This window comes from Lissotriton helveticus, chromosome 6, assembly GCF_964261635.1.
Source record: "Lissotriton helveticus chromosome 6, aLisHel1.1, whole genome shotgun sequence".
NCBI classification, from domain to species: domain Eukaryota; kingdom Metazoa; phylum Chordata; class Amphibia; order Caudata; family Salamandridae; genus Lissotriton; species Lissotriton helveticus.
Window position 1 is genome coordinate 508,936,095 of NC_136067.1, and position 26,053 is coordinate 508,962,147.

The 26,053-nt window shown below is 48.2% G+C and overlaps 1 protein-coding gene across 1 annotated transcript in view; it reads left to right on the forward strand.

Annotated features, from left to right (window-relative positions):
* Window positions 1-26,053, forward strand: part of HCRTR2 (hypocretin receptor 2) — a 1,670,131-nt gene that overhangs the window by 584,197 nt on the left and 1,059,881 nt on the right. Inside the window, exon 2 of the mRNA XM_078646799.1 lies at window positions 10,228-10,406. Within this exon, the coding sequence (XP_078502925.1) occupies window positions 10,228-10,406 (179 nt within the window). The remainder of the gene's footprint in view (window positions 1-10,227; window positions 10,407-26,053) is intronic.

The following is a 26,053-nucleotide window of genomic DNA, read 5'->3' on the forward strand; positions in this document are numbered from 1 at the left end:
GAAGGATCCCTCTACATAACAGTATACAGCGTTCAAAAATGTACCATAGTTAGAAGAAGTTACAGGTGAGAATGTAGACACAAATGGCTTTTTTTTCCTACTAAATTTCAATATTCTTTTATTTCAATTGTTACTTTCTATTGGAAAACCTTTAACGGTGTACTCAAATGACCCCTTGCTAAATTTAGAATTTTGTCTACTTTCCAGAAATGTATAGCTTTATGGGACCCATTATTGGTTTCACACCCATTTCTGCCCCTAACTGTAAGGAGGTTGAAAGCACAAAAAATAGTGAAAATAGGCTATATCCCAGTAAAATGCCAAAACTGTGCACTAAATTTTGTTTTTTGACAAAGATATGCCTGTTCCGGAAAGCTGGGAAGATGGTGATTTTTGCACCACAAACCCTTTGTTGATACCTTTTGCGGAGGAAAAACAGATGTTTTCTTCTGCAACACATTTTTCCCATTTTCTCTCAAAACCCCAAAAGTGTGCTGTATTTTGCCTAATATCTCGACCCCCTTCAGGAGATTCTGCAATCCCTGGGTACCTTTAGAATCTTCAGCAAGTTGGAAGAAAAGTACGCCAATTTGGCATGGATACCCTATGTGGACAAAAATGTATGGGGGCCTAAGCTCAAACTTCACTACATAGCCAAAAAAGAATTGCAACGGGGGAGGCCAGGCAGCAAAAGGGTTAACCACTCTGTCCTGCTCCCCACACGCTTGTCTGCTTCTTCCCAATCCTCCCTCACCCATTTCTATCTTGCATTATTTCAAGTCAAGTTTCAAAGCTTTATTCGACAGCATTGTCATAAAAGCGTTTTCACCCTACTCTATACATAATAAATACTATTCTATTTTACAACAATTTAAAATACACATTAAACATAGAATGCTGTCAGAACACATATTTAAAATATACGACCACTATAAAAATGGAAACCTGATACAAAAAGTAAGTGAATAATCATCTAAAAATGTTCAACTCATTTTTAGCCACAATTCATTAGATTAAGAAACGATTACGTAAAATCCATGCCCAGCCCAAGTACTTGGCTAGTGCAATGGCGAGGCTAGGAGAGCAGTTTGTTCTTAATATTCTAAGAGCTTCTTGGTGTATTCTAGTCCCTAAATTACTACATAGAGGTTTTAACCATCTTTGCCTTGGGGCCACATAAAGGGGACAAGCAAACAAAAAATGTGGAATGTCCTCCACATGATCCTTACAATGAGCACAGCTGTTAACATTGCCAGGGGACCATTTTAATGTAAATGCATTAAGCGGAAGGCATCCCACTCTGAACTGAAAATACAGCTTTCTGTCCAATGGTTTTGTGATCAAGTCCCAATAATGTTCGAATTTTGGGACTAGTTTATGTTCCAAGTATTGGGATGTTAACACTGAAGGCTGGTTGGATGTTAAAACCGAACTCAGTGTCATGTCCCAATACAATTTCTTTAACAAATCCTTGGAGGGGAAAGCTGCAGGGTCGGTAGTAGTCCATAGGTGGTCAAGATGGAGCTTATTTAGTAGGTTCCTGATTTCTTTTAGCCACATGATTTTATGAAACCGATCAGAGTTGACAATATCCATAAGTGCTGCAGCATAGTGGGCCAGTTCAGGCGTAGCCTTTATGCGCCTCCAAAAAAGTAAAGGACGCAGTCGAGCCTGGTCCTCGATTTTTTTCCTCCCTAGATCGTAAAGGAGAGGAATGGATGGAGTGCTCTGCGGGGCGCCGATCAGCCTACGTAAAAAAAAAATTTCAGCAATTGTCAACCCTTTGATGTTAGCAAACCCCCATAGTTCTGCTCCATAAAGACATGCACCAAGAACTTTCATGCTATAGATCTCCATAACAGGTTGGATAGGTTTAGTCAATGAAGATTTATGCTTCAGGGCTATTGCCCCCGACAGCTGGTGGAACTTTAAAACCGTAGCATTAATGTGCAAATTCCACTGCATGTTCCCCTGCAAATTAATGCCCAAATATGTGAAGGCATCCACCTCCTCTAGAGCAACCCCATTATAATACATTGCCCCCTTGAACGACTTAGCCGGATTCATGTTCATAAATTTGGTTTTTGCAGTATTTAGTTCCAAACCCCGAATCCTACAAAAGTCTCCAAAGGCATTAATTGACTTTTGTAGCCCACTTGGCGTTCGCGATATCAGGAGGGTATCATCCGCGAACATGAGTACCGGGACCCGCACCCCATCCAAGATGGGAGCATCAGTTGGTGATTTCTTAAGATGATCCACTACTCCATTAATATAAAGGGAAAATAGAGTGGGGGCCAGGACACATCCCTGTCTCACCCCGCGCTCTACGGGGAAAGAATCAGTGACTTCCCCCTGTACCCCCCATCTTATTTTCGCGTAGTTGCCCTCATGCATGCGCACTAATAATGACAGTAGTTCAGGACTAATTCCAAGTTCTCCTAGCACATTCCATAGTTTTTGCCGTGGCACTAGGTCAAAAGCCTGTTTTAAATCTACAAAGACGGCAAACAATGGGCCATCTACTAGGGTGACATTTTTCCAATACAGAGTAATAAAATGGAAAACCTGATCGATGGAGCTAGTAAGGGGGCGAAATCCCGCTTGGTATGGCGAGAGAACTCCATTTTCATCTATCCAGTCTTGTATTTAATTTTGAATCATTCTACCCATCAATTTTTGCGCTGAATCGATAAGGCTGATGGGTCTATAATTTGATGCTAAGGCCTTATCTCCTTTCTTGTAGACTGGGATAATCTCTGCGCCTTTCCCCGAGGCAGGTATAGCTGCTCCGTGTGCTATAGAATTTGCAAGCCAAGCAAAGTACAGACACCAATTATCCCGGTCCGATAGAAATACGTCGGCCGGAATACCATTGATGCCCGGTGCCCTCCCTCTTGTCACCCCGTCCAGTGCTATACTTACATCATTTTTTGTAAATACCTCTTCTTTAAAGAATATTATAGGCGGGGTGGGTTGAGGCTCAAGGGGCATTATACACGAATATTGCTGTTTAAAGAAGTCAAGCCAGCTTTCTTTTGCCACGTGGTTTTTTGGGCATTCAGCTATTCCACCCCTGCCCCATTTTATGATTGCCCAGAATTCTTTTTGGTGTTTATCTACACAAGCATTCTTTAGTTCCTGCCACTGGCATTCATCCCACGATCGTTTTGCTCTAGTCTGGGCTTTTCTATACTCGTCACTTACCTTCAGGACGTCTCCTCTATTTTTATCTCTCAAAGCTACACTTAGATTCTGTCTCGCCCTTCTGCAGGCTTGATCATACCATCCTGCCTTTTTCAAAGGATACCCTCCCTTTTTCTGCTTAACTTCCTTTGAAAAGAATCCCGGAATCATCTCAAAGAATTTGGGTGTGTCTCTTCGATTAACTTATAAAAGTCAGTGTCATTGTAATGGTTCTGCAGTCTACTCACTTCATTTGCCACCACCGCTTTTAGATCTTGCAGTTTTTCAGGCCTATCTACCAATGCAGCCCACTTTATATGGCGTCGATTGTTTGAGGAGATTAAGTCCAGGGGCAGGAGACCCATGTCCAAGCCTGGCCCTGATCCCCCATGCCTTAGTTGGAGGAGAAGGCACAACGGGTTATGGTCACTCTCCATTCTAGGGGTGACCTTCATGTCCCTAACTCTGTGCCAGTCTCTAACGTCTATAAGGATGTAATCAATCCTACTAGTTGCCCTACGATTATCAAAAGTGGGAGCACCATGAAGGTCTGAGAGGGTGCGTCCATTTACCGCCCTCAACCCCCTAAATAAACACATGCTCTTCAATTGAACTGCTGCCTCAGTCCACTTTTTTATTGGGGGTAAATCTAGCTGCGGTATTCCCCATTTGGTATCCTCTTCTTGGGAAAGTTCAGTATCTTCAGAACCCAAGGGTTCAAATGTGGTATTCACGTCACCCCCCACCAAGATTGTAGTATGCAGTGGCAGGTCTTCAATGTTGTTATCTAGTGCAGTTACCACATCTGAACATCTACCCCCAGGAATTCCCCTAGCATAGATGTTAAAAAGGGCCATCTCTGAGCCATCCCCCCAAACAATTACAACTGATAATATATCACAGTTATTCACAGGCCTTAATCTTATAGTGCATTGTAAAGATTGCCGTATCCATATAATCAGCCACCCTGATGGCCGCCCCTTTTGGCTCTTTTTTGCAGGTATAAAAAAATTTAGAAACCCTTGCCGATGGACAGGGAGCACTGCCCAGGTTTCCTGCAACATGAATATGTCATGGAGCTGAATAAACTCCCCCCATTCTGGAGACTCTAATTTACTTGTAATTCCCGCCAAGTTCCATGATAGAAGTTGAAGGTCCTCACTAGCTACGCCATCCAACTCTTGTGGTATCCACACATTTTGACTGCAAGGAGAATTTTGTAAATTAACTGGGGGGCTACGCAGCCTACAATCATTGGGGCAACTGTCAGCAGAGGCTATATGCCTAACCGGTCCATGCTCTACCTTACCCCCAGGGTGTTTACTCCCTTCTGTATCTTTAATGGCAGGTCGAAGATTGAGATTGGATGCTCTCCTCTCTACAATGGCGGCCTCTCTAGATGAAATGTTGGCTATGCGATCCACTATGACGCTCTGGTTCTTATACCGTCAATCGCACTCGTTTAAGCCTGATAGGGCTGAGAATCTATTCTCCAAAAGCATACTCCAGCTGCTTTGAGCGTCGGCAAGCTTTCCTCTCCGTACCACCGTATTCCATTTTGTTCTCAGCACAGAGGGGTTATGCTTATTACCTTTCCTCGTATAAAAGAAGTCCAGAGTTAGGGGGACTATCTCTGTGGATCTGCGCTGTGGGGGATATATATTAGCCAGGACATTAGGTAACACATCTGGATCAGAGAAATGTAACACCACGCAGTCCCCTCTGAACTTCTTGTTACTTCCCCCGATCCATCTACTCTTCTAGCCCTTACCACTTCTTTGCCAATTGGTCTATACCTCCCGGGGAAAAAGCCATATTTCTCGAGAGCCAATGCATAGATTTGTTAATCAGAGAGGATGGATTCTCTATGTGCTCAGGTTCCAAGTGAGGAACATTAGCCAGGACCAATACCAGGGGCGAGGCCTCAACAATCAATTCTACTGAGCCCTTTTCTATACTACATTCTTCAGATCTATCCCTTATTCCCAACCCCTCAGGAGCCCCGCTTACGCCCAGTCCTCTCGGGTCCCCCCCTCCAGGAGCATCACTCAGCGTGGCAATAGGGGGGATGTTAACCAGGGCTTCTAGCCTGTGAGGTGTCTGGGTTTCTTTCATCTCAACTCTTGGGATCTCCTGTCTAGGGGAATTTTCCTTTTCCTGGGTTACTTTTTCGAGGAGCCCCCCTAGTCTAATTACCTCTTCCGTTAGATAATCAATTTTAGTCAGGAGGGGTCTGGTTAAGTTCTTAATTTTATTTTCTAGGGTGTTTACCAGCCTCTTGAATTGGTCTACGTCCAGCGTTACCTTCCCTTCAGTATTGTCCCTTTCATCTTCCCTGCTCTTTTTACCTGGGAAAATGTCAGGAAGTTTTTTACCTGAGCGGAGCCCACTCCTCTTTGGCAGGTTTTTATCCCCCCCCCTTAGTGCCTCTAGGGGCTGGAACTGGTGCTATGGGCTCATCTTCTAGTAGCACAATTTCTTCATCTGGTATTTCATCAGCATCTACCTCAGCTATGGCCACTACTAGCTGTGTTAGAGAGTTGTTTTCCTGAGAAGGCTGAGAAGGTACCTCGCTACTAGTGTTAAACACGGATGTATCAGGAGGCAAGATTTCTAGTGATTGTGTTTGGGGGGAAGGACTCAGACCCAGGGAAGATCTCCTTTCATTATTTATCTTAGTAACAACTTGGACAAGATAAGTATCAAGTGTGTTAACAGTTTGGGGTGTTTTGGGTTTTGACATTTCTAAAAGATATTTCGTTAATTTGCCCCAATTATCACAGTTTTCACCCTTGAGTGTAACAACAGAAAAAAAAAAACACTATGTCCAATGGGAATCCAATATTTCAGGAAGCACTTAATAGAGAAGGTAACTCACAGATGGAAAATTGAACAGAGTCCTTGGCCCAGTCCAGTCTCTGCCAGTCGCGGACTGTCGCAGACTGTCCCGCCCTTGTCCCGGGCTTCTCCCGGCGCCACCCGCGCGCGTCCCGCGTTGCGTGGGGGAAGGCGGCGCTTTGTAGCGCGATGTCAGCGCCTCCCCCTGCAGCAGCTGTGCACACTTTGGCCCGTCGAAATGAGGCAATGCACCCTGGGATCTGAGGTCCCACCAGGGTGTCAGCAGGCAGCAGGCAGGCGTCCCGTGGACCAAAAAGCGTCTCCTCTCAGCTCCCGGCGGTAAGGGAAGAAGGCAGATAATGTGTGAAGGGCACCGCGCTGCGTGGGGGAAGGCGGCGCTTTGTAGCGCAATGTCAGCGCCTCCCCCTGCAGCAGCTGTGCACACTTTGGCCCGTCGAAATGAGGCAATGCACCCTGGGATCTGAGGTCCCACCAGGGTGTCAGCAGGCAGCAGGCAGGCGTCCCGTGGACCGAAAAGCGTCTCCTCTCAGCTCCCGGCGGTAAGGGAAGAAGGCAGATAATGTGTGAAGGGCATTTCTATCTTGCATTATTTGTTTTTTATTATTCCGACATCCTGGTTGCTGCAAAGTTTCCATTTGGTCATCAACCACTTTGGAAAAGTATAGTAAAAAAGAAAACAGATTGGGCATCATGACACATAAGTGCGTGTCTTCACTGAAGGTTACCATTCCAAGATGCCTACAGTGTGCGGTCATGCATGGCAAACCACATGCGTTGCGAAGCAGGTATACACTATTTTCTAATGTACGGTTATTTTATAAGGTTAATTCCCTTTGCATTTACTCCTGCAGTCTGTATGGTACATTGAAATTAGTACCCTTACCTTGTTTTCCTACATGTTAAGTCAATCTTTTTCCATAAAAGGGACACTTCTGTTCATTTTTGGCTTCAGTGTCTATTCACTGTCAGGGTCATATTCCATAACAGTACATTTGGGGCCTAAATATAATGTTGGGCGGACTCACGTCCGCTTGACACCATTGCGGAATCAGGACCAACCAACCTCTGGTCAGACCCGACTCCTGCATTACAGAGCGACCGCAAATGTTGTGGTTGCATTCTCCCATTTGTCTATGGGAGTTCGAGCTGCAGCAGTAAACGGGCCGCAGCACAAGCTCTCTTAGAGAAATGGGAGGATCTGTTAATCCCTGCACCGCATGGCAGGCATCTTAGGGTGCCTGCCACATAGTGCAGAGATAAACAAGGAGGCACCATAGGTGCTTCCTTGGCCTCCATTCGGAGGCCCCATGGTGAAGCAGTCCCTGCTAGGTACCCCCAATGTTAATTTCCGACCGGCTTTCCATGTCGGAAAGCCTGACATGGAAAGCCTGTTGGAATCCGACATTGGAAACTTTTCTATTACATTTAGTATTTATTTATGGGTGTGGTTATTACAGCCAATTTAACATAAAATCCATTTTGGGGTCTGTCTTGCCTATTACTTCTTTCTGTCTTCCAACAGTACCTATCTGTTTTACATAAACGCATTTATACCCAGGTCGGTTGTTTTCTCACTTCTCAAATGTTTTTTGTCGCAAAAAAAAAATAACCAAAATCTTTGACATCAAAGCACAATGTGAGGCATAACGTTTCATACAGCTTCCTCCGCAATAAACAACACTTCTGTTATTTCTGCCACCTTTAATCTGCTTGCAAGGCAGGTAAAACCTCTGTGAATATGTTCATCTGAAAACCACAATAGTCTCACAATCCGTCCTCTATCTCAGAGCTCCAACGTTTGTCCTGTAGTACCATGGTCCATGTCAGATCTTTAAAGGAAATCATCTATTTCCATAGTGGTCATGGTTGGACTTGTGTGTACCTGGTACCAGGTATTTCCTCAAGAGGCTAGAAGGGTGTTGGCTTGTTACTGAGTGCCGATTCTGCTGCAGTGTTGCAAAATCAGCCCCTTGTACACAAATCAGCAGGCCACCACTCACTTTCTAGCTTCCTGGGTGGAGCATTTGACATCTTGGGAATCTGGCATGATGTCAGTGCTGGTTTCAGGGCGACCCTCCTAATTTGATTTGAAAGGACCACGCTAAGCATTGTTACTGCTCTTTTATTTTCACAGCATCAGTCCATGTGGAAATAAGTCATGAAGAGGCGCTCATCTGCACACACCTGGTCGCAGGCACGAGGCGTGTGGTCTTCCCTCCAATGGCATTCTTGGGATTTAAACAAGCCCCAGATATGTTGTAATCATCAATGAGCATGTTATACTTGTATTATGTGCGCTGTGCAGAAGATCACACAACTTCCATTTGGGAACATGTGCTGAGCGATTCCAAGAGCTCTGTGTGAAAAAAAAACTCCCTATAGTATTGGCAGGGTGTTGTCTGCAACTACAGATGCTTAAGAACTGATCCAAACTGCTGCATGGCAGGGCGCTGGTCAGGACTTAGATGACGGTGTCCTTGGCTGCAGGGGTCTTGGGCTGGAAAGTTTGGTGAGGTAATGTGAATAAACCTCAGTGTCCTAATACTGGGGATCTTTTATGTTCTACTAGTAGAAAGATCTTTGGCTGATCCTGTCTAGCTTGTCGCACAACAAGAGGGCTGCACATAAGCCCAACAAAATCCCACAGTATGGGGGTCTCTATTCGTCTGACAAAAAATGAGAGAATTCGGACTTGATGCTTCAGAGTACATAGTAGTGACATTCAAGTTATTCGAGAAAAATATTAGTGTTTTGACTAGAAAAAAAACAAATGTTCTTAGTACTGATACTGGGGCACACCAACGTTGAGACACATTGCTTATTAGTGAGAAAGACTGCTTGTTTCCAGATTTCCGGACACAATCTAAAAGTATGCCGAATACAATTAACAGCTGTAAATGTTGAATCTGTTTATTTCTGATGTACAATGAGTTTTCAAAACTATTTCAAAATAACATTGGTTATTATACATCACACGTAGTTTTATTTGAAAGGAAAGCTAAAAAGAAATAGGTTTTTCCCATCAAATGTTAACAATTATGCACTTTGTTGTTACAATATAAAAGGCAGATCTCAATTGAGCTAAACACTGTACTAAGGGCCTTATTATGAGTATGGTGGTCCACAGGACCGCCATACTCATGCTGACGGTCTGATCACTGCCACACTGTGGGCCCGTCTGCAGTACCACGAGTTTGGTGGTCAGACCCCCACAGGACCGCTGCGCCTGTCTGGGATCTAGAATCCCGCAGTGGTTGCACAACGGTCAGGGAGCTATAATATGCTGGTGGTGCCACTGCTGCACCGCCAAGCCTATTAAGAGTTACCGGTCCCCTGAGCCCACCATGAAAAGAGTGCAGAGAGGCAATAAAAGCCCCTGCTTCTCATACACCTGTGGGTGCATACATGGTGGGATATGTTGTGCCCCCCTGGATTTGCACCCTCAGTTCCTGCACGGTGCGGTTTGCATGTGCGACCACCTCAGCACCACCCACCTGACCACGATAAAACTCCTAATACCGAGTGCACAACAGCTATGGTGGTCCTCCAATGGACGGCACAGTAATGGCACAGCAGGAGGACCACCAAAGTAGTAAAAACGCCCTAAGTGCTGCTTTGTAAAAATCAGAGCTCCCTTATTTAAAAGGCCATGAGTGACAAGCTCTTGCAGCCCATTTTATATCTGTGTACTCCAGGATATGTAATCCTGGTTATCCCATTACATGCGTGCCTACATTTTGCAAAAATAATAGAGGGAATTAATTTTCACTCTTTTACTTTTGCATTAAGTGCAGACAATGTTGGGGGGCCATAGCTAAATAAGTGCAATGTTTTATTTTGAAATTAGAAGTATCCTACCTGAATCAGGTCTTCTGGCATGTATGCCATTATAAAATGAAGACTGTTAGTTCCAGAATGCAAAGTAAAAACCTGGACTGGATTAGCTGCTAATGCAATACCTAAGATCTCTGGGAAGGCCACATTTAGCAAGTGCTCATGGTGTAGATTCACCCTTCTAATAAAATGCTCACTGTACAGATTCAGTCTTCCAATAAAATAAACGTTATTTCCTGCATCAAACTTGTTTGACAGTTATGAAAAGGAATTTTGCATGCAAGTAATGCTTTTAGTTATTTATGTTGCATCCATTTGTATTATATTGACACTGGTCTTTCATTTCAGTGTGTGTTGCAGTGTGGAAGAACCACCACATGAGAACTGTTACAAATTATTTCATTGTGAATCTTTCACTTGCTGACGTTCTTGTGACCATCACCTGTCTACCTGCAACTTTAGTTGTCGATATTACAGAAACCTGGTTCTTTGGTAAGACTCTCTGCAAAGTGATCCCTTATTTACAGGTATGGCATTAATTTACTACTTTTTTAATACTGTTATGATTTCTAAAAATGAACAACAATGCAATGAAATATGCATTTAGTGCAAAAGAATTCTTGCTTGGAAAATATCGCAACCCATGTACATAACTAATGTTTCTATGGAAGGAAACGTACTCGTCAAAAGAACTGAAGGACTAAAGAAGCACTTGCGAAATGAAATAGACATTTCTGCATAGAAAACTGACAGTATATCAGCTGATAAGATTCATTAATTTCTCCCACATACATTGCAAGATATATAATTTGAAGAAGGTATATCTTAGATGTCACATTTTTCTTTGTATATGCCAAATTAATCTATTAAGTTAATACTGTATCAATGCACTTCCCTGTCATGGACTTCAGTAAAAATTAAATAGTATGTGAATTTGAAAATGTATATATATAGAAAGACACCACCTATTTCCCAAAAATGTACGTCTTACAGTATGTTTACAATGATAATGCTGTCACCAAGGCAATGTACATAGCAGATCCAATGAGTCATAAAACAGGTCACAATGTCAACGTTGGTCCCAAATGTAGAGCTTTCTTTAAGTGTATACTTACACCTAAATTGCCCATCTATTTTCAGAGGGCCTCAATTGAAACTTTCTGTTGAAAATTGCCCTTTCTGCAGGGTCACCACCAAAGTTGTTGCGGTCCTCCCTCCCTTTTTGCTGAATTTATTTTTGTTGGCTCTAGGATTTGGGGCACTTTACCACTGCTAACAACCATTGCTAAAGTGCATATGCTCTATACTCAAAACATGGTAACATTGGCTTATACACAATAGGCCTTTTAATCTTCAAAGGCCTCTTTGATGCCTCCCTCACTTCAAAGGCACATTTGGGTATAGGTCCTGAGCCAAATGATAACTTTCGCTGGAACCAAGGAAATTCTTTTTTAAAGAAGAGCTGCTGTGCTGCAGGAGCAACTGTCACTTTTCTACCTGCATTGCTGTGTTGGCCTGCTTTCTGGTGATTGCTGTGCTCTAGGAGGGCCTGCCACTTTGCTACCTGCTGTGCTGCATTGGCCTGCTGTTTCTTGCCTGGGAGTGAGTGGGACTGCACATGCTGTCTACATCCTTGAGCCCAAGTTCCTCAATGGACTTGTTGGCTTGCCTTATCTTCTGCGAAGTCTCGAGGGCACAACATACTTCTTCCAACTCCTCTGGTGCAGCTGGACTCTGCCCTCTGTGCGTCCCAGCCTTGCTTGAGGTGCCCCCCTCCATTCCCTGGCCTCAGAAGTGGGTTATGCAGCTGTTTTTCTGCAAATATTGATGCAGTGACCCATTTGTACCGATCAGAACTGCCGAAGTGCACTCTGATGGAGTGCAGATTCGACGACGAGGCAGGTCTCGACTTTGAGGTTCAACAACGCAGCACCGATCCAAAGACATGACAGCGAGGTTCAACTCTGACGCAGCATTGCCACTTTGCCACCAACTACAAGGCTCTACTTTGATGCATTGACCTGATTGCACGAATCAGAACTGACACAGCTAGTCATTGACGCCGGTGCTTGCTTTGTACAAGGTACTTTTTAAGCGGGTCCTGTAGCCAGCCTGCCCGCATGCCCTCCATCACAGATGACCTGAACTTTAGATTTACCACAGTCTAGTGTCACCTCAAGTAACATTTTAGCACTATTGACTTTTAGATTTAATCTTTAAAAAATCATTTCTTGACTTCTACCTATTGGATTGTTATAAAGTTTCTCTTGTTTAACTCAGATAAGTATTCTCTATTTTTCTGAACTGGTCTTTTTATGGTGTCTCCTCTGTGTTGCTGTAATTCAGGTGTTTCACAAAAACTTTACACATTGCCTCTTAAGATAAGCCTGACTGCTCTGTGCAAACTACCTGGAGGTGAGCGTAGGTTAATTTTGGATGTGTATCTGACTTACTCTGACTAGGATTGTGGTCTCTTATTGGAGAGGGCGCAAACTTCTGCTAACTAGAGATCTGTTTTCTGTAATTGGTGATCAGTGCTGAGGATAGAACTTGTTGTTGTGCAGTTCCTTACAGTAACTTGGTGTTCAATACTATCCACATCTAGAGCAATTCGAATCAATGGTCTCTGATCCCCATTAGCATCTTTTCCAACTCTCTTCAATTGGTATTTTTAATTTTTCAATTCTCCCTGATTGGCATTTTTGCTTTTTCCTAAAATCATGCCTCTGATTGGTGGTTCTGCATCTGCATCTGAAAGAATGAAGTTTGAGCCACCCAAATTGAAGAGTTACACAGTGGTCCAACTCAAGGATTTCTGCATGGACTTTGGGGTTCCCGTACAGAGCACTATCAAAAAGAGGGAGCTGCCTAAGGCACAGAGGGCATTTTCAGAACCCCATGCTGCATTAACTGTGACCCCAGAGGAGGAGGATGTGATCATTTATGAGGAGTACCAGGAGTCATTCGAGAATCTGGGAATGCCCGTGGGCCAGGGAGCAGCCAGCCTGCAAGGAGAGATGGGGCCCACCAGGCCAGGAGGCAGTGTGTCATCTAAAGGCCTGTCCCCAGAGGAGCTGGTGGACAGGAGGAGCAGATTTGTTTTCTAATAAGCTCGTAAAGGAGACGGACAGGCTGACCGTGGAGGCATGGATGAGGACTGGGGCTGAGAGAGCCCTAACCAAGGGGAGACTGGCCCAGGAGCCCACCCTAAAGGAACTGGACTTGAAAGCAAAGCAAGTAGAGTTCATGGGGCAGCTGCAAATGTTCCATATTGAGTGCTGAAGATAAGGTCCACAAACTCAGAGATTTGGTACCTCACTTCAGGGAGGGGGATGACATTGACAGGTGGTTTGAGGTGTATGAAGTCACTCTCATAGTGCACAGGATCCCTGAGGACACATATACCTGGTGATGGGAGGGATGCTCTACTGGCCCTAGATGGCACAGACAGGCTGAGGTTCCTCACCATAAAGGAGAACCTTGTCAAGAGATATGGCTTCAACCCAGAAGAGTTCAGATTCAGAGGCTGTAGGAAACTGTCTCACCAGTCCTGGGGTGATTTTGTGGGTCACTTTTGCAGGGTACTGGATGGATGGGTCAAGTATAGTATGGTTGACACTTTAAAGGGGCTGTACAATTTGATTGCTAGAGAGCATATGTTCAGTCACTGTTTTTCAGAGCTATGCCAACACCTGTTGTGGAAGTTCTCTGAACATTAGTAGTGGCACAATTGATGCTATGTGTTCTAGCTACATGGGGCCTCAACCCCATCAAGGGACACTACAAATGGGGTAAAAATATCTCATTCCAATATATGCACACAAAATCATTTGTGCACAGTAACATCCAGACCACACTAAAACACCACAGCAATTGTACTTTTACTAAGGTTATTTGTTGGCTATGGTACCCTTGTAACATGATATATATTAGCGAAACATCTCAAGAAAACATGGCCAGAATCAGCCAACACAGGAGCTGGATTCATTGCACGATTTAAACTGGCCCAACATTATGCAGAGAAAAAACCCCCAGCGGATGACCCGAGATACCAAGTCACTGAAAAGGTGTTTCTGTCTCCAAGAGGTGGAGATACATCATACACCCTCCAAAGACTTGAGTGTAACTGCATTGACAAGTGCAACTCAATAAGACAAGGACTGAATACCATAGTAGAATGGTAGAAACGAATTGCCCTCCTTAACTGATCTTATTGCAGATACGATAACCCAGTATCTCATCTGTGTAATAGGACTCCATAAAAACTGCACATTCCACTCGGCTTATATCCATTTTTATCCATGAAGCCCTGACCTGGCTTCATTATCCTGTTTGTCATTGGACTCACCATCTGTGTACATCCCTCCTTTTTTATTTGCATCTGTATTTTATTTGACTAATTTCATTTGAATATGTGTGTTTTATGTACTTACTATGTATTTATTGTCACAGTGAATTTGAGCCTTGGCAGTAGGAGTTACCCTCCATGCTTCTTGTTCCCATAGAGAACAGTGCAACTTCCTGCACATGGAATAAATGCATCGCCAAATGGTCCGCCACTTTCACGCTATGCTGTTGTTCCCAATGGGACGCCACAGCCCTCCGTTCACACAATTACTCTTTTCGTCTCTGCATTCCTAGTCATTCTCAATGATCAATTATGCATCACACGCTTTCCCCAAGTACCATGACTACTCCGCTACTCTATTATTCTCATAGGCTGGAAACACTGACACACTCATGTGCAATGCCTCTGCCATGCATACTGCCAAGACAACACCCTTCACACGAGGATGGTATGTGGCTGATGCACTGTCTTTATCTAGGGTGAGACACCGTGGAGCTCCGAGGACCTTCCCATTCTAGGTGGGCATTTCTCTGATTGGGCAAGGACCATAATCAGTATCCCTCGAGCTGCTTACCTTAACAGGTGAGTACTTGCCACTACCGCTATTCAGTCAAAGCACCAAACTAGAGAAGTTTGTGTATGATAGAACTACCATGATAAGTTTCTCCCGTTTTATAAAGCGTGCACAGTGCTCAATTAGGTTAATCATATTATAGAATCGAGTATGGTAGTGAGCTCCTGCAGCTAGTTCTTACTCAGTCTAAACAATGATTATTATATCACATGTTTTCCACCATGTTAGACCTGACACTCTTCAGGTAGCGTTTCCCTAAACTTTTGTGTTTATCTCCTAGTTTTCCCTGATTATCTTGTGGTGGCCTTAGGGCACTGACTGAAGTGAGTGGTAGGTGAAAGGCAGGGAAGGTACGCATGTGTGTTCCTTGCCTAGATAATGAAGAATACCCATGTGTGTTTTCACTACCTACAAGGTTCCCTCTTCCTATAGGCTAACATGGGGAAAGGGTTGAAATGAATTCCGGCTGCAACAGTAGAGTGTTATGGAGCAGCCTCCTAATAATTCCTAACATCAGATTTGCAGCAATAAACCCTTTCCAAAGGTAAAGGTGGTTTTGTCATAACTAGTGTGGACATGTCACTTCTAGAATGTGGAGTGAGTGTGTATGTGAGAGAGTAACAGTCTGCAGACCACCTGTGATTCATGAAACTGTGTTTCCTTACACGTTGATTTCTTGCCAGAAGAGCAGTACTTAGACGTTGGTTTTACCTACACTGCATGAGAGTGCTGGGCGGGTGTAGAAAATAATCTTTTCCAAGTATGCATATTACTGAAGCCGTTTTAACACGGTTAAGCCTAGTATTGCTAGTAATAATTCCAAGTGTGATTTATGCCCAGAAATACATGATGTTCATGTTGTGTTGAATAATGTGTGTTTAAAATACAAATGTACATTGCTCCTGGCGAAAGGACTGAATCACAAAGCACAGTGTCACAAATGAAGTGATGAGGAGGCACACACACACATGTAAACCATGGGGATAGCGGACATCTAACTGAAGTGTACTGCACGTCAGTAGTGGACATGGCAGGAGTGCACCATACACAAATAGAGGGAGTGCAAACCCACAATGGGTAGGCATCTGAAGCACAGATAGGGGATAGCATGACACCACATACAACATGCCATACTAAAGGCAAAAAGGCACCATGTGACAGAAATGCATGAGAAAACACAACCACAATGGCAGTGTGGAGCAGCAGGTCTGCACAGCCTCCACAAACAGTATCAAGACACATGGATGATCAACAAAACACAACACTGACATGCCAGTCACACACTCTGCATACTCACAAGTGACAAAAAACAACAAGTAGGAGTCAGACAGAATTGCATGGATACACCAACACACTGCACAGTGCACAACATACAACACACACATATGTGCATTCAACCACATTCACAGGGCTGAACAATCCAAACAACAGGTACCGAACTCGTGGGTAACACACGTGTGTAGTTGACAATGCAGGGGCACACACACACACATCAACACTCCCTACAAAGTCACCCCTTCACACTGCACACTTCTTGACTACCCAAGAGCACACTTCTAAGGTAGGCCATGGGACCAGGATGACGGGCCATCACTAGAGGACCACACACATACACTGCTGTGCACACATAAAGGAATAACACACATACATGATGACACTGGCCAGCCTGTAAACCTGTGGACATAATCACACTCTGTGCTGACAGTGCCCCCCAACCTGACATGTGAAAAATATAGCTAACATAAACAAATCATGAAAATGACAACTGCATTACAGATACAATTGACATCATGGACACCACAAGTATCAGGGTCAGGAAGAACTGAAGTCCCTGTCACCCCTGTAAAAAGAAAGAGTAGGCGAGCCAAGACATTGGCAATGTTGAAGTAGCACACAGAGTATGGGGCACAGTAAACCATATACACACACCAAAAGAACTTCACTCAGTAAGGACACTGACAAAACAGACAACAGGAGTAACTGTTTTTGCACAAATAGGCACCAAGAGTAGAAAAGACCAAGGCACAAAATGCAGAGCATGTCCATGAAAATCTGCACAGGCAAGGGCAAAACAGCAAGGCCAGTGTCCAGGGCAAAGTGCAGAGTGAGTACATGAGAAGCTGCACAGGGAATGTGTGCGACTGTACCTTTCCATGATCAGCAACACAGTCAGGGGGTAACAATGGGCAGTACAAGTACAGCTGTGTGAAAGACAGGTGTGTGAGAGTGACTACCACTCAGACTTGGCTGTTAGGCGGGCTGGGAGCTGGCTGTGTGTCGGGGACAGTTGGAGCAATTGACAGGGGAGAGAGCGGACCAGCTGAGGTAGAGCTATCAGTGACTTGGCAAGCCGGAGGGCTGCTTGGACCAGGTGGTGTAGTGGCGCGTGGAGGTGGAGTCATGCTGACGTGAGACTCAGTGTGGTTGGGAGATTGTAGAGGGTGCCTTTCCAATTCTTGGGGAGTCTAAATGGCCTGACTGTCTTGGTAGGAGTGGGAGGTGGGGCGGACCCAACAGGCACACTCTCCAACAAAGCTGCATCAGGTGCAGACGCTGGCACTCCCTCTGGGGATGTGCTGGATCCAGCAGAACGCTTTGCCTGGCTTCGCCTGGCCTCACCTTTGCCCCTCCATCCCCTGTTTATCAGGTGTTACCCCTACAGTGCCCTCCTTCCCCTGCTTCACTGGGCTTGGAAAGGTAGTCGAGGTGATAAGTGAATCTGCCTTGGAGCCCTTCATAGGTGTACCCTTGCCATGCACCACCTCTTCAGTGGGCACAGAAACTGCATGCTTCTCTTTGCGAGATGCTTTAGGGACAGGAGAGTCCTTAGCTGGGGATGCCTCTGAGGCATGTGAGCCTGAGGCCTGCTTATTTGCTTTTTGGGCTTTGGTGTTGTCTGACCGGCTTTTGTCTTTGCGCTCTGTGGTGGCTTTGGTCTTCTCTGGGTATGGTGTCCGCGGCTGGGACCGCTTGGGTTGTTGTTGCTGCTGTGTGCTCCGTGTGCTGTATCGTGGCTTTGAGGTCTGTGGACCATGGTCACTATCGTCAGACGTGGCCACTACCTGGGGGGTTGACAAAGGCCCCGGACCTGGACTGGGAGTATGTGCCTGTTGAAGGGCAGACGTCATTGTGGAGTACAAAGCCTGGACAGTCCGGTGCAGCCCACCCACATCTGAATGTATGCCCTCCTTGAAAGCAACCACCTGGGCCAATATTTTATCATGGTCAATGAAGGCATTGAGGAGAGCTGTCTGGCCTACACACAGCTGGTGCAAAAGCTCCACAGACTCAGCGCTGATGGCAGCAGGGGGGACAGGGGCAGCGGTGCCAGGTATGAAGGAAACTTGTCCCCTCTTACTGAGCTGGACACGGGCAGCATCAGAGGAAGTGACTGGGACGGTGGGCACAGGCTGCTGTGTGGTTGAAGATGATGCAGAGTCCCCATTCCCTGTGCCCACCAACATTGATGCATTCCCGCTGGCATCAGATGATGTGGTTCTTTGCGTCTCAGGCTGGGATTCCTCCTGCAGACGCCGGTCCCCCTCTGTGTCACTGGGCTCCTGTGCAGCTGTTGTGCTAGTTTCACCCCCACTGGTGTCCGTCTCCTGTCCCTCCGTGACCACAGGAGATTCTGCAAGAGAGAGAGATGTAGGGTCAGGTCAGTGGCAGCAACAGAACAAACCTATGCAAGCAATGCATTACAAAAGATGACCAAATCTACATGTTGCACACCATCTTTGCAACCACATCACCGCAACTCACCACTTGTGGAGGTGACCGACGCCATCAGGGAGACGCTCGATCGAGGGGGAAAGGCGATGTTGGTCATGTTGGACTTGTCGGCGGCTTTTGACACCGTCCCTCATGCTGGTCTCCTTTTAAGACTCAGGGAGATCGGACTGCGGGGGACGGTGTTGGATTGGTTTCAATCCTTTCTATCGGGCCGCCGACAGGTGATCTGGGCTCCACCGTTCTCAGCTGAAATGCCATCGCTAGAGGTCGGGGTTCCTCAAGGTTCCATTCTGAGCCCCACCATTTTTAACATCTATATGGCTCCTCTGGCGATGGTAGCTGAGGCTTTTGGAGCCCGGGTCATCTCATATGCTGATGACACCCAGCTCCTGTTCACGTGCAGCAAAGGAGAGGTCTTTGACGGCGACAGGATTAAAAACTGTCTGAGTGCAGTCTTTGCGTGGTTTCAGCGGCACAGCCTGAAGTGCAACTCGGATAAGTCTGAGCTGCTTTTCTTTGGCTGTGCCCCCGACCCGAGCTGGAAGTCATGGTGGCCTCAGGACATGTTCCCTCCTGAGAAGTCATCCTAATCCTAAGACGCTCCCGCGCCGCACGGCCACCAGCTGCTGCGTGCGCTTCCCCCTCCGCTGTGCCTTGCTGCCCGACTGCCGCCTGTGCCCCTGGTGTTGTCATTGTCTTAATTGGTTTCCTCACGCTGTATTTGTCCTCATTGTTTTTTCCTACGCTGTATTTTTCCTAACTGCTTTTCTCCCGCTGGATTTGTCCTAATTGTTTATCTCACGCTGTATCTGTCCTAACTGGGGCTTCCCCCGCTGTATTTGTATTTCTGTGGTTTATTTTCCCGCTGTTTGACTGGTTTTCCACCCTCCGTCGTCCCTCCCCGCTCCCCGCCACCACCGCAGACCCCGCCCATTTCTTCCTTCTGTTCCCTCCCCGCTCCCGCCTCCCAGCTGCTCCGCCCACCCGTGCACTTGGCCATATATGGCGACCGTGCGACGCAGGTGAGTGTGTCCTAATCCTAGGACGCTCCCGCGCCGCACGGCCACCAGCTGCTGCGTGCGCTTCCCCCTCCGCTGTGCCTTGCTGCCCGACTGACGCCTGTGCCCCTGGTGTTGTCATTGTCTTAATTGGTTTCCTCACGCTGTATTTGTCCTCATTGTTTTTTCCCACGCTGTATTTTTCCTAACTGCTTTTCTCCCGCTGGATTTGTCCTAATTGTTTATCTCACGCTGTATCTGTCCTAACTGGGGCTTCCCCCGCTGTATTTGTATTTCTGTGGTTTATTTTCCCGCTGTTTGACTGGTTTTCCGCCCTCCGTCGTCCCTCCCCGCTCCCCGCTTCCCGCCACCACCGCAGACCCCGCCCATTTCTTCCTTCTGTTCCCTCCCTGCTCCCGCCTCCCAGCTGCTCCGCCCACCCGCGCACTTCGCCATATATGGTGACCGAGCGAACGCGCAGCGGGCGCGCCGATTGTGTGCCGAAGGTGCGCCAAAGGTAAGCCCGTCTGCCCCCGTCCGCGCCTGGACCGCGCCCAGCGCCAGGACCCCTGGCCCCCACCGACGGAAGCCGACCCGACGAACCTACAACGCCACCGAACTCATCGCACTCAACACCGGCGGCATCCCGGGATGTCACCGAGCCACCCCGAGGCACACCCACGGACCCTTCAGCTGCCACGCCTGCAAGTTCACCTGCATCCGGACCTACCCTGCACCTGCACCCGCCAAGCCGAACACCAGCAGCAACCACCTCAAGTGCATCCTGCTCAACACCCGCTCCGTCCACAGACACGCCGTCGAACTCTGGAACCTCCTCGACACCACAGCCCCTGACATCGCCTTCCTCACGGAGACCTGGATGAACGCCTCCTCAGCGCCCAACATCGCCATCGCCATCCCAGAGGGCTACAGGATCACCCGGAGGGACCGCACCGCCAACCAGACGGGAGGAGGCATCGCCATCATCCACAGGGACACCATCCGCATCACGACCAACACCGACGACACCCTAACCACCGCCGAACACCTGCACTTCCAGATCCACACCGACCCGAAGACCACCCTCAGAGGCACCCTGATCTACCGACCCCCGGGACCACGCACACGATTCAGCGAGGACATCGCCGACTTCATCAGCCCGCATGCCCTCCCCTCCGCCGACTACATCCTCCTGGGGGACCTCAACTTCCACTTGGAGAACAACAGCGACCGGAACACCAGCACCCTGCTCGACAACCTGGCCAACCTCAGACTCAAGCAGCTGGTATCCACCCCCACCCACCTCGCCGGACACACACTCGACGCCGTCTTCTCATCCAGCAAAGACATCGCCTTCAGCCACGCAACAGGACTCCACTGGACGGACCACAGCTGTGTCCACTTCACCTTCAAAAGAACGACGATCCACCACCACCAGCAACAGGTTGCCCGCAGAAGCTGGAACAAGATCACAGCAGACCAGCTCACCGCTTCCCTGAGACAGCACCCTCCTGCCGGCTCAGCGAACCCCAGCCAGGCCGCCGACAACCTCACGAAATGGATCAGCAACTGCGCGGACGAACTCGTCCCCCTGAGGACCCCGCCCAGCAGACCCGGCAGCAGAAAAACCCCATGGTTCACCGACAAACTCAAGAGCTCCAAGAAGAACTGCCGAGCCCTCGAGAAAGTATGGAGAAGGGAACCAACAAAGGACAACATGAACACCCTCAAGCTCGCCACCCGGAAACACCACCAACTGATCCGCGCCACCAAGAAAAATGCATACAAGGACCGGCTGGACAACAACGCACACAACTGCAAGGAACTCTTCAACATCGTGAAAGAGCTCTCCAACCCCAACGCCGGAAAGAACGACATCACCCCATCGCAAGACCTCTGCAACTCCCTCGCCTCCTACCTCCACAACAAGATCGCGGACATACACAACAGCTTCAGCACACAACCGACGCACGCCACAACCGCAGCAACGCCACCCACCACCACCCTCCGCGCCTGGACTCCGATCAGCATCGAAGACACCGTCCGCACAATGAACTCCGTCCACTCCGGATCTCCGACCGACCCCTGCCCTCACCACGTCTTCAACAAGGCCGACGCGATCATCGCACCCCACCTACGGGACATTATCAACACCTCCTTCGACACCGCCACCTTCCCTGAGAGCTGGAAGCACGCCGAACTCAGCGCTCTACTCAAGAAACCTACAGCGGACCCCACCGAACTCAAGAACTACCGTCCCATTTCGCTCCTCCCGTTCCCGGCCAAAGTCATCGAAAAGACCGTCAACAAACAGCTGTCCGCCTTCCTCGAGACGAATGGATCCCTCGACCCCTCACAGTCTGGCTTCCGAGCCAACCACAGCACCGAGACCGCCCTCATCGCTGCCACCGACGACATCCGAGCCCTGATGGACAACGGAGACACAGCGGCCCTCATCCTCCTGGACCTCTCCGCGGCATTCGACACCGTCTGCCACCGCACCCTAGTGCAGCGCCTCGGCAACATCGGAATCCAGGAGAAAGCACTGGAATGGATCACATCCTTCCTCGACGGAAGAACACAGAGAGTCCGCCTACCACCGTACAAGTCAGAGGCCACCGAAGTCATCTGCGGCGTCCCTCAAGGATCCTCGCTGAGCCCCACCCTCTTCAACGTCTACATGAGCCCCCTCGCGGCCATCGCACGCCAACACAACCTCAACATAATCTCCTACGCCGCCGACACCCAGCTGATCCTCTCCCTGACCAACGACCCCGCCGCCGCCAGAGCCAACCTGCACGAAGGGATGAGAGATGTAGCCGAGTGGATGACGACCAGCCGCCTGAAACTGAACTCAGACAAGACGGAGGTCCTCATCCTGGGCTCCTCGCCCTCCGCCTGGGACGACTCCTGGTGGCCCCCCGCCCTGGGCACCGCACCCAAACCGACGGACCACGCACGCAACCTGGGCTTCATCCTGGACTCCTCCCTCTCCATGACCAGACAAGTCAACGCCGTCTCCTCGTCATGCTTCTACATCCTACGCATGCTACGGAAGATCTTCTGGTGGATCCCCACCGAGACCAGGAAGACTGTCACCCAGGCCCTTGTCACCAGCCGACTGGACTACGGCAACGCCCTCTACGCCGGAACCACCGCCAAGCTCCAGAAGAGACTCCAGCGGATCCAGAACGCCTCAGCCAGACTCATCCTCGACATCCCACGAAACAGCCACATCTCCGGACACCTGAGAAATCTGCACTGGCTCCCCGTCAACAAAAGAATCACCTTCCGTCTCCTCACCCACGCACACAAAGCCCTACGCGATCAAGGCCCGAGCTACCTCAACAACCGAATCAACTTCTACGCTCCCAAACGCCACCTCAGATCGACCAACCACGCCCTCGCCGCCGTCCCCCGCATCCGAAGAGCGACAACAGGAGGAAGGTCCTTCTCCTACCTGGCCGCCAAGACCTGGAACTCCCTCCCGACCGACCTGCGCCTGACCCAAGATCACCTCTCCTTCAGGAAGAAGCTCAAGACCTGGCTGTTCGAGCAGTAACGGCACCCCCCCCCCTAGGGCCTTGAGACCCCACGGGTGAGTAGTGCGCTCTATAAATGTCTTGATTGATTGATTGATTGATTGATCCTCCCAAGTGAAAAATCTTGGAGTAGTATTTGATGACGATCTATCGTTCCGTCCCCATATTATGGGGCTAGCAGGGAAATGCTTCGGCATTCTTAAAATGCTGAGGAAATTTCTGCCGCTGCTTTCCCTGCAATATCGAAAGACTATAGTCCAGGCACTAGTAGGGCCATGGTTAGATTACGCAAACGCGCTCTTTGCAGGTCTGCCCAAGTATCTTCTGGCGAGACTGCAAATCGTTCAAAACTCGGCAGCCCGAGCCATATTTGGCCTGCCAAGGAGAGCCGGTGCTTCTCTGCTTTTAAATAGGTTGCATTGGTTACCTATTTCTAAAAGAATCAGGTTCAAAATTCTCACGCTGGTGTTCAAAGCCCTTCATCATGTAGGTCCCAACTACATTAGAAAGCGTACTGCTTTCTATGTGCCACGGAGGATGCTGCGGTCAGCCGACTTGGCTAAAATGGAGGTGCCTACTGTCAAACGAGTTCGGATGGGAGGTCGGTCCTTCCAATATATGGCAGCGTGCCTTTGGAATGAGCTCCCTCTCTCCCTCCGTAAAGCTAACAGCCTCTTAGCTTTTAGGAAAGAGCTGAAGACCATGCTCTTTTCCGTGTAATCATTGTGACTGTAGCGTTTTCTGCCTTTGTATTCTAGGACTTCAGGCCTCTTTGCCAAAGCGCCGGGACACCTCCTGGGGTAGCCGTGCGCTCTAAAAATACGGCCTTAACATAACATTATATAGACTCAAACAGTGCGTGGAACCTGGATTTTCAGTCATGATTGAGCCTTGTGATGGCCACACAGCACAACACCCTGCTTATGGCTCTATTCAACCAGACACACAACTAGCTCTGCGCACACCTAGTGACATGATGGGGGCACACCACTTGATGCCACTGACAGATCTGGATGGAACAGGAGGGGACAACACAGACACAGACTATAACATGACAGTCCACAATGGCGATGAGCCAATGCCACCCACCATGTTGTACTTTGGGGCCCAAAGACTGGTGCACATTGTTGTCAGATATCTAGGCCTCCACAATCTGGGTGCATGCAATGGACGCATTGATGAAGGCACACTCAGATTGGGAACACTGCTATTCCATCCAAAAGTGATTCCCCAGACTACTCCAATGCAGAAGAAACCTGAAGAGCACAACTCAGACTGCAATGGAAATGCACAGCATGGAAAATTATCTTTGTAAGTAGAGGGAGGGCAAATGCATGACACTGGCACCCAACCCAGCAGCCACCTACATGCCACTGTATTATACCACCAACATCACATAGGCCAGCACCGGCACAGGCTCTGTACACATGCAGCCACTCCCACCCAAAGTCACCTTCCCCAAATACTCACGCCTGGCTGCTGATGCTCAAGATACCGCCCATTAGTGGTGTAATGGCCAAACGTCCAGTGCGAGGAAGCAACCCCAAAGTCATCTCCGCCACTTTCTTTGCCATTCGGCTGATGTTGTCCCACCTCTTGTGGCAGTGGGTGCGCCGTCGGTTAGAGACCCACAGAGCTCGCACCATGGCTGCAATGGCCCTCCACACAGCCTTACGCTGGTGTACCTTGAGCTGCAAGCGTGGGAGACAAGAAAGGCAAATGATCAGTAACACAGTGTAATGTACCAGCATCTATCAGCATAGCAGCAAGATACAGACTCATTACAAATCCAATATATGTCTATCAGAGACTAGAGTACATCTCACATGGGACATCTGCATGGGATAAGCTGATGTGAATGCATGCAGTTGTGAGGGGAAACCCAGTCCCTGCACATCTATCACGTATGCATGATGCCAGCATGGAAACCCATATGTGGCCTGCCCACATCTCCAGTCCATTATTGGGTTGAGCAACACCTACATCACATATCAACCTGTGTCTGGGGGTGGACTCACTGTTTTCAAGATTGTGCAGCACAAAATGTCCCTGCCCTGTGAATCAATAACTGTCATGGGTGTCGCATTGAGGGACATGGACTCACAAACAGAAATTCCTCAACACAAGGCCGATCATGCGCAATCTATAATGCTGAGATGGCGCATAGCTGGAGTGCAATGAGAAAATACTTAGGAAATACTCTGTAAGTGAAGTGATGTGTCCTTGTCTTTGTGGGCGGATACTGTGCTGGCCAGCTGGGCTCACACTGAGATGGACAACAAGGGCACACACAGCCATTTAGCCAAGCAATCACTGTCCTCACTCCTGCATGAAAAACCTTCTGCGTCACTGTATGGCTGACAACACAACACAGGTCACTCATACCTACAACTGCAGGCAGGGAAACCTGTGTGACATTGGGACACACACCTTCACCCTGGAGACAGTATGTTTGGTAGTGCATGACACAACCCCACATTCTCAGGGACATACTGCATCAGTCCAACTACATGTGTGCCCCCCCTGCCCTATACCTCCACTTTTGAGGACTTACCACATCATTTGGAGCACCATACAGCCTTCAGTACTGTGTGAGCACCTCGTCCACCAGGACTCCCAGCTCCTCGCTTGTGAATGGACTGACACGGATCTTCCCTGTCCTTGCCATCACTGTGGACATGGATCAACTGCGGCAGAATTGGGTGGTGAGGGTTCTCTGACAGCAGTCCCTGGAGGCAGCAGCAGAAGAGGGATCTCAGGCAGCAGTCCCTGGAAGCAGCAGCACAAGAGGGGTCCCAGGCAGCAGTCCCTGGAGGCAGCAGAAGAAGAGGGGTCTCAGGCAGCAGTCCCTGGAGGCAGCAGCAGCAGGTCAAGGGTCTCTGGCAGTGGAAATATGAGGCTCCCTCCCACACATATATAGCCCCCTGGGGTCGTTTCAAAGGTGCCAAGCTACAGCAATTGGTGGTCCATGTCTGTTTTT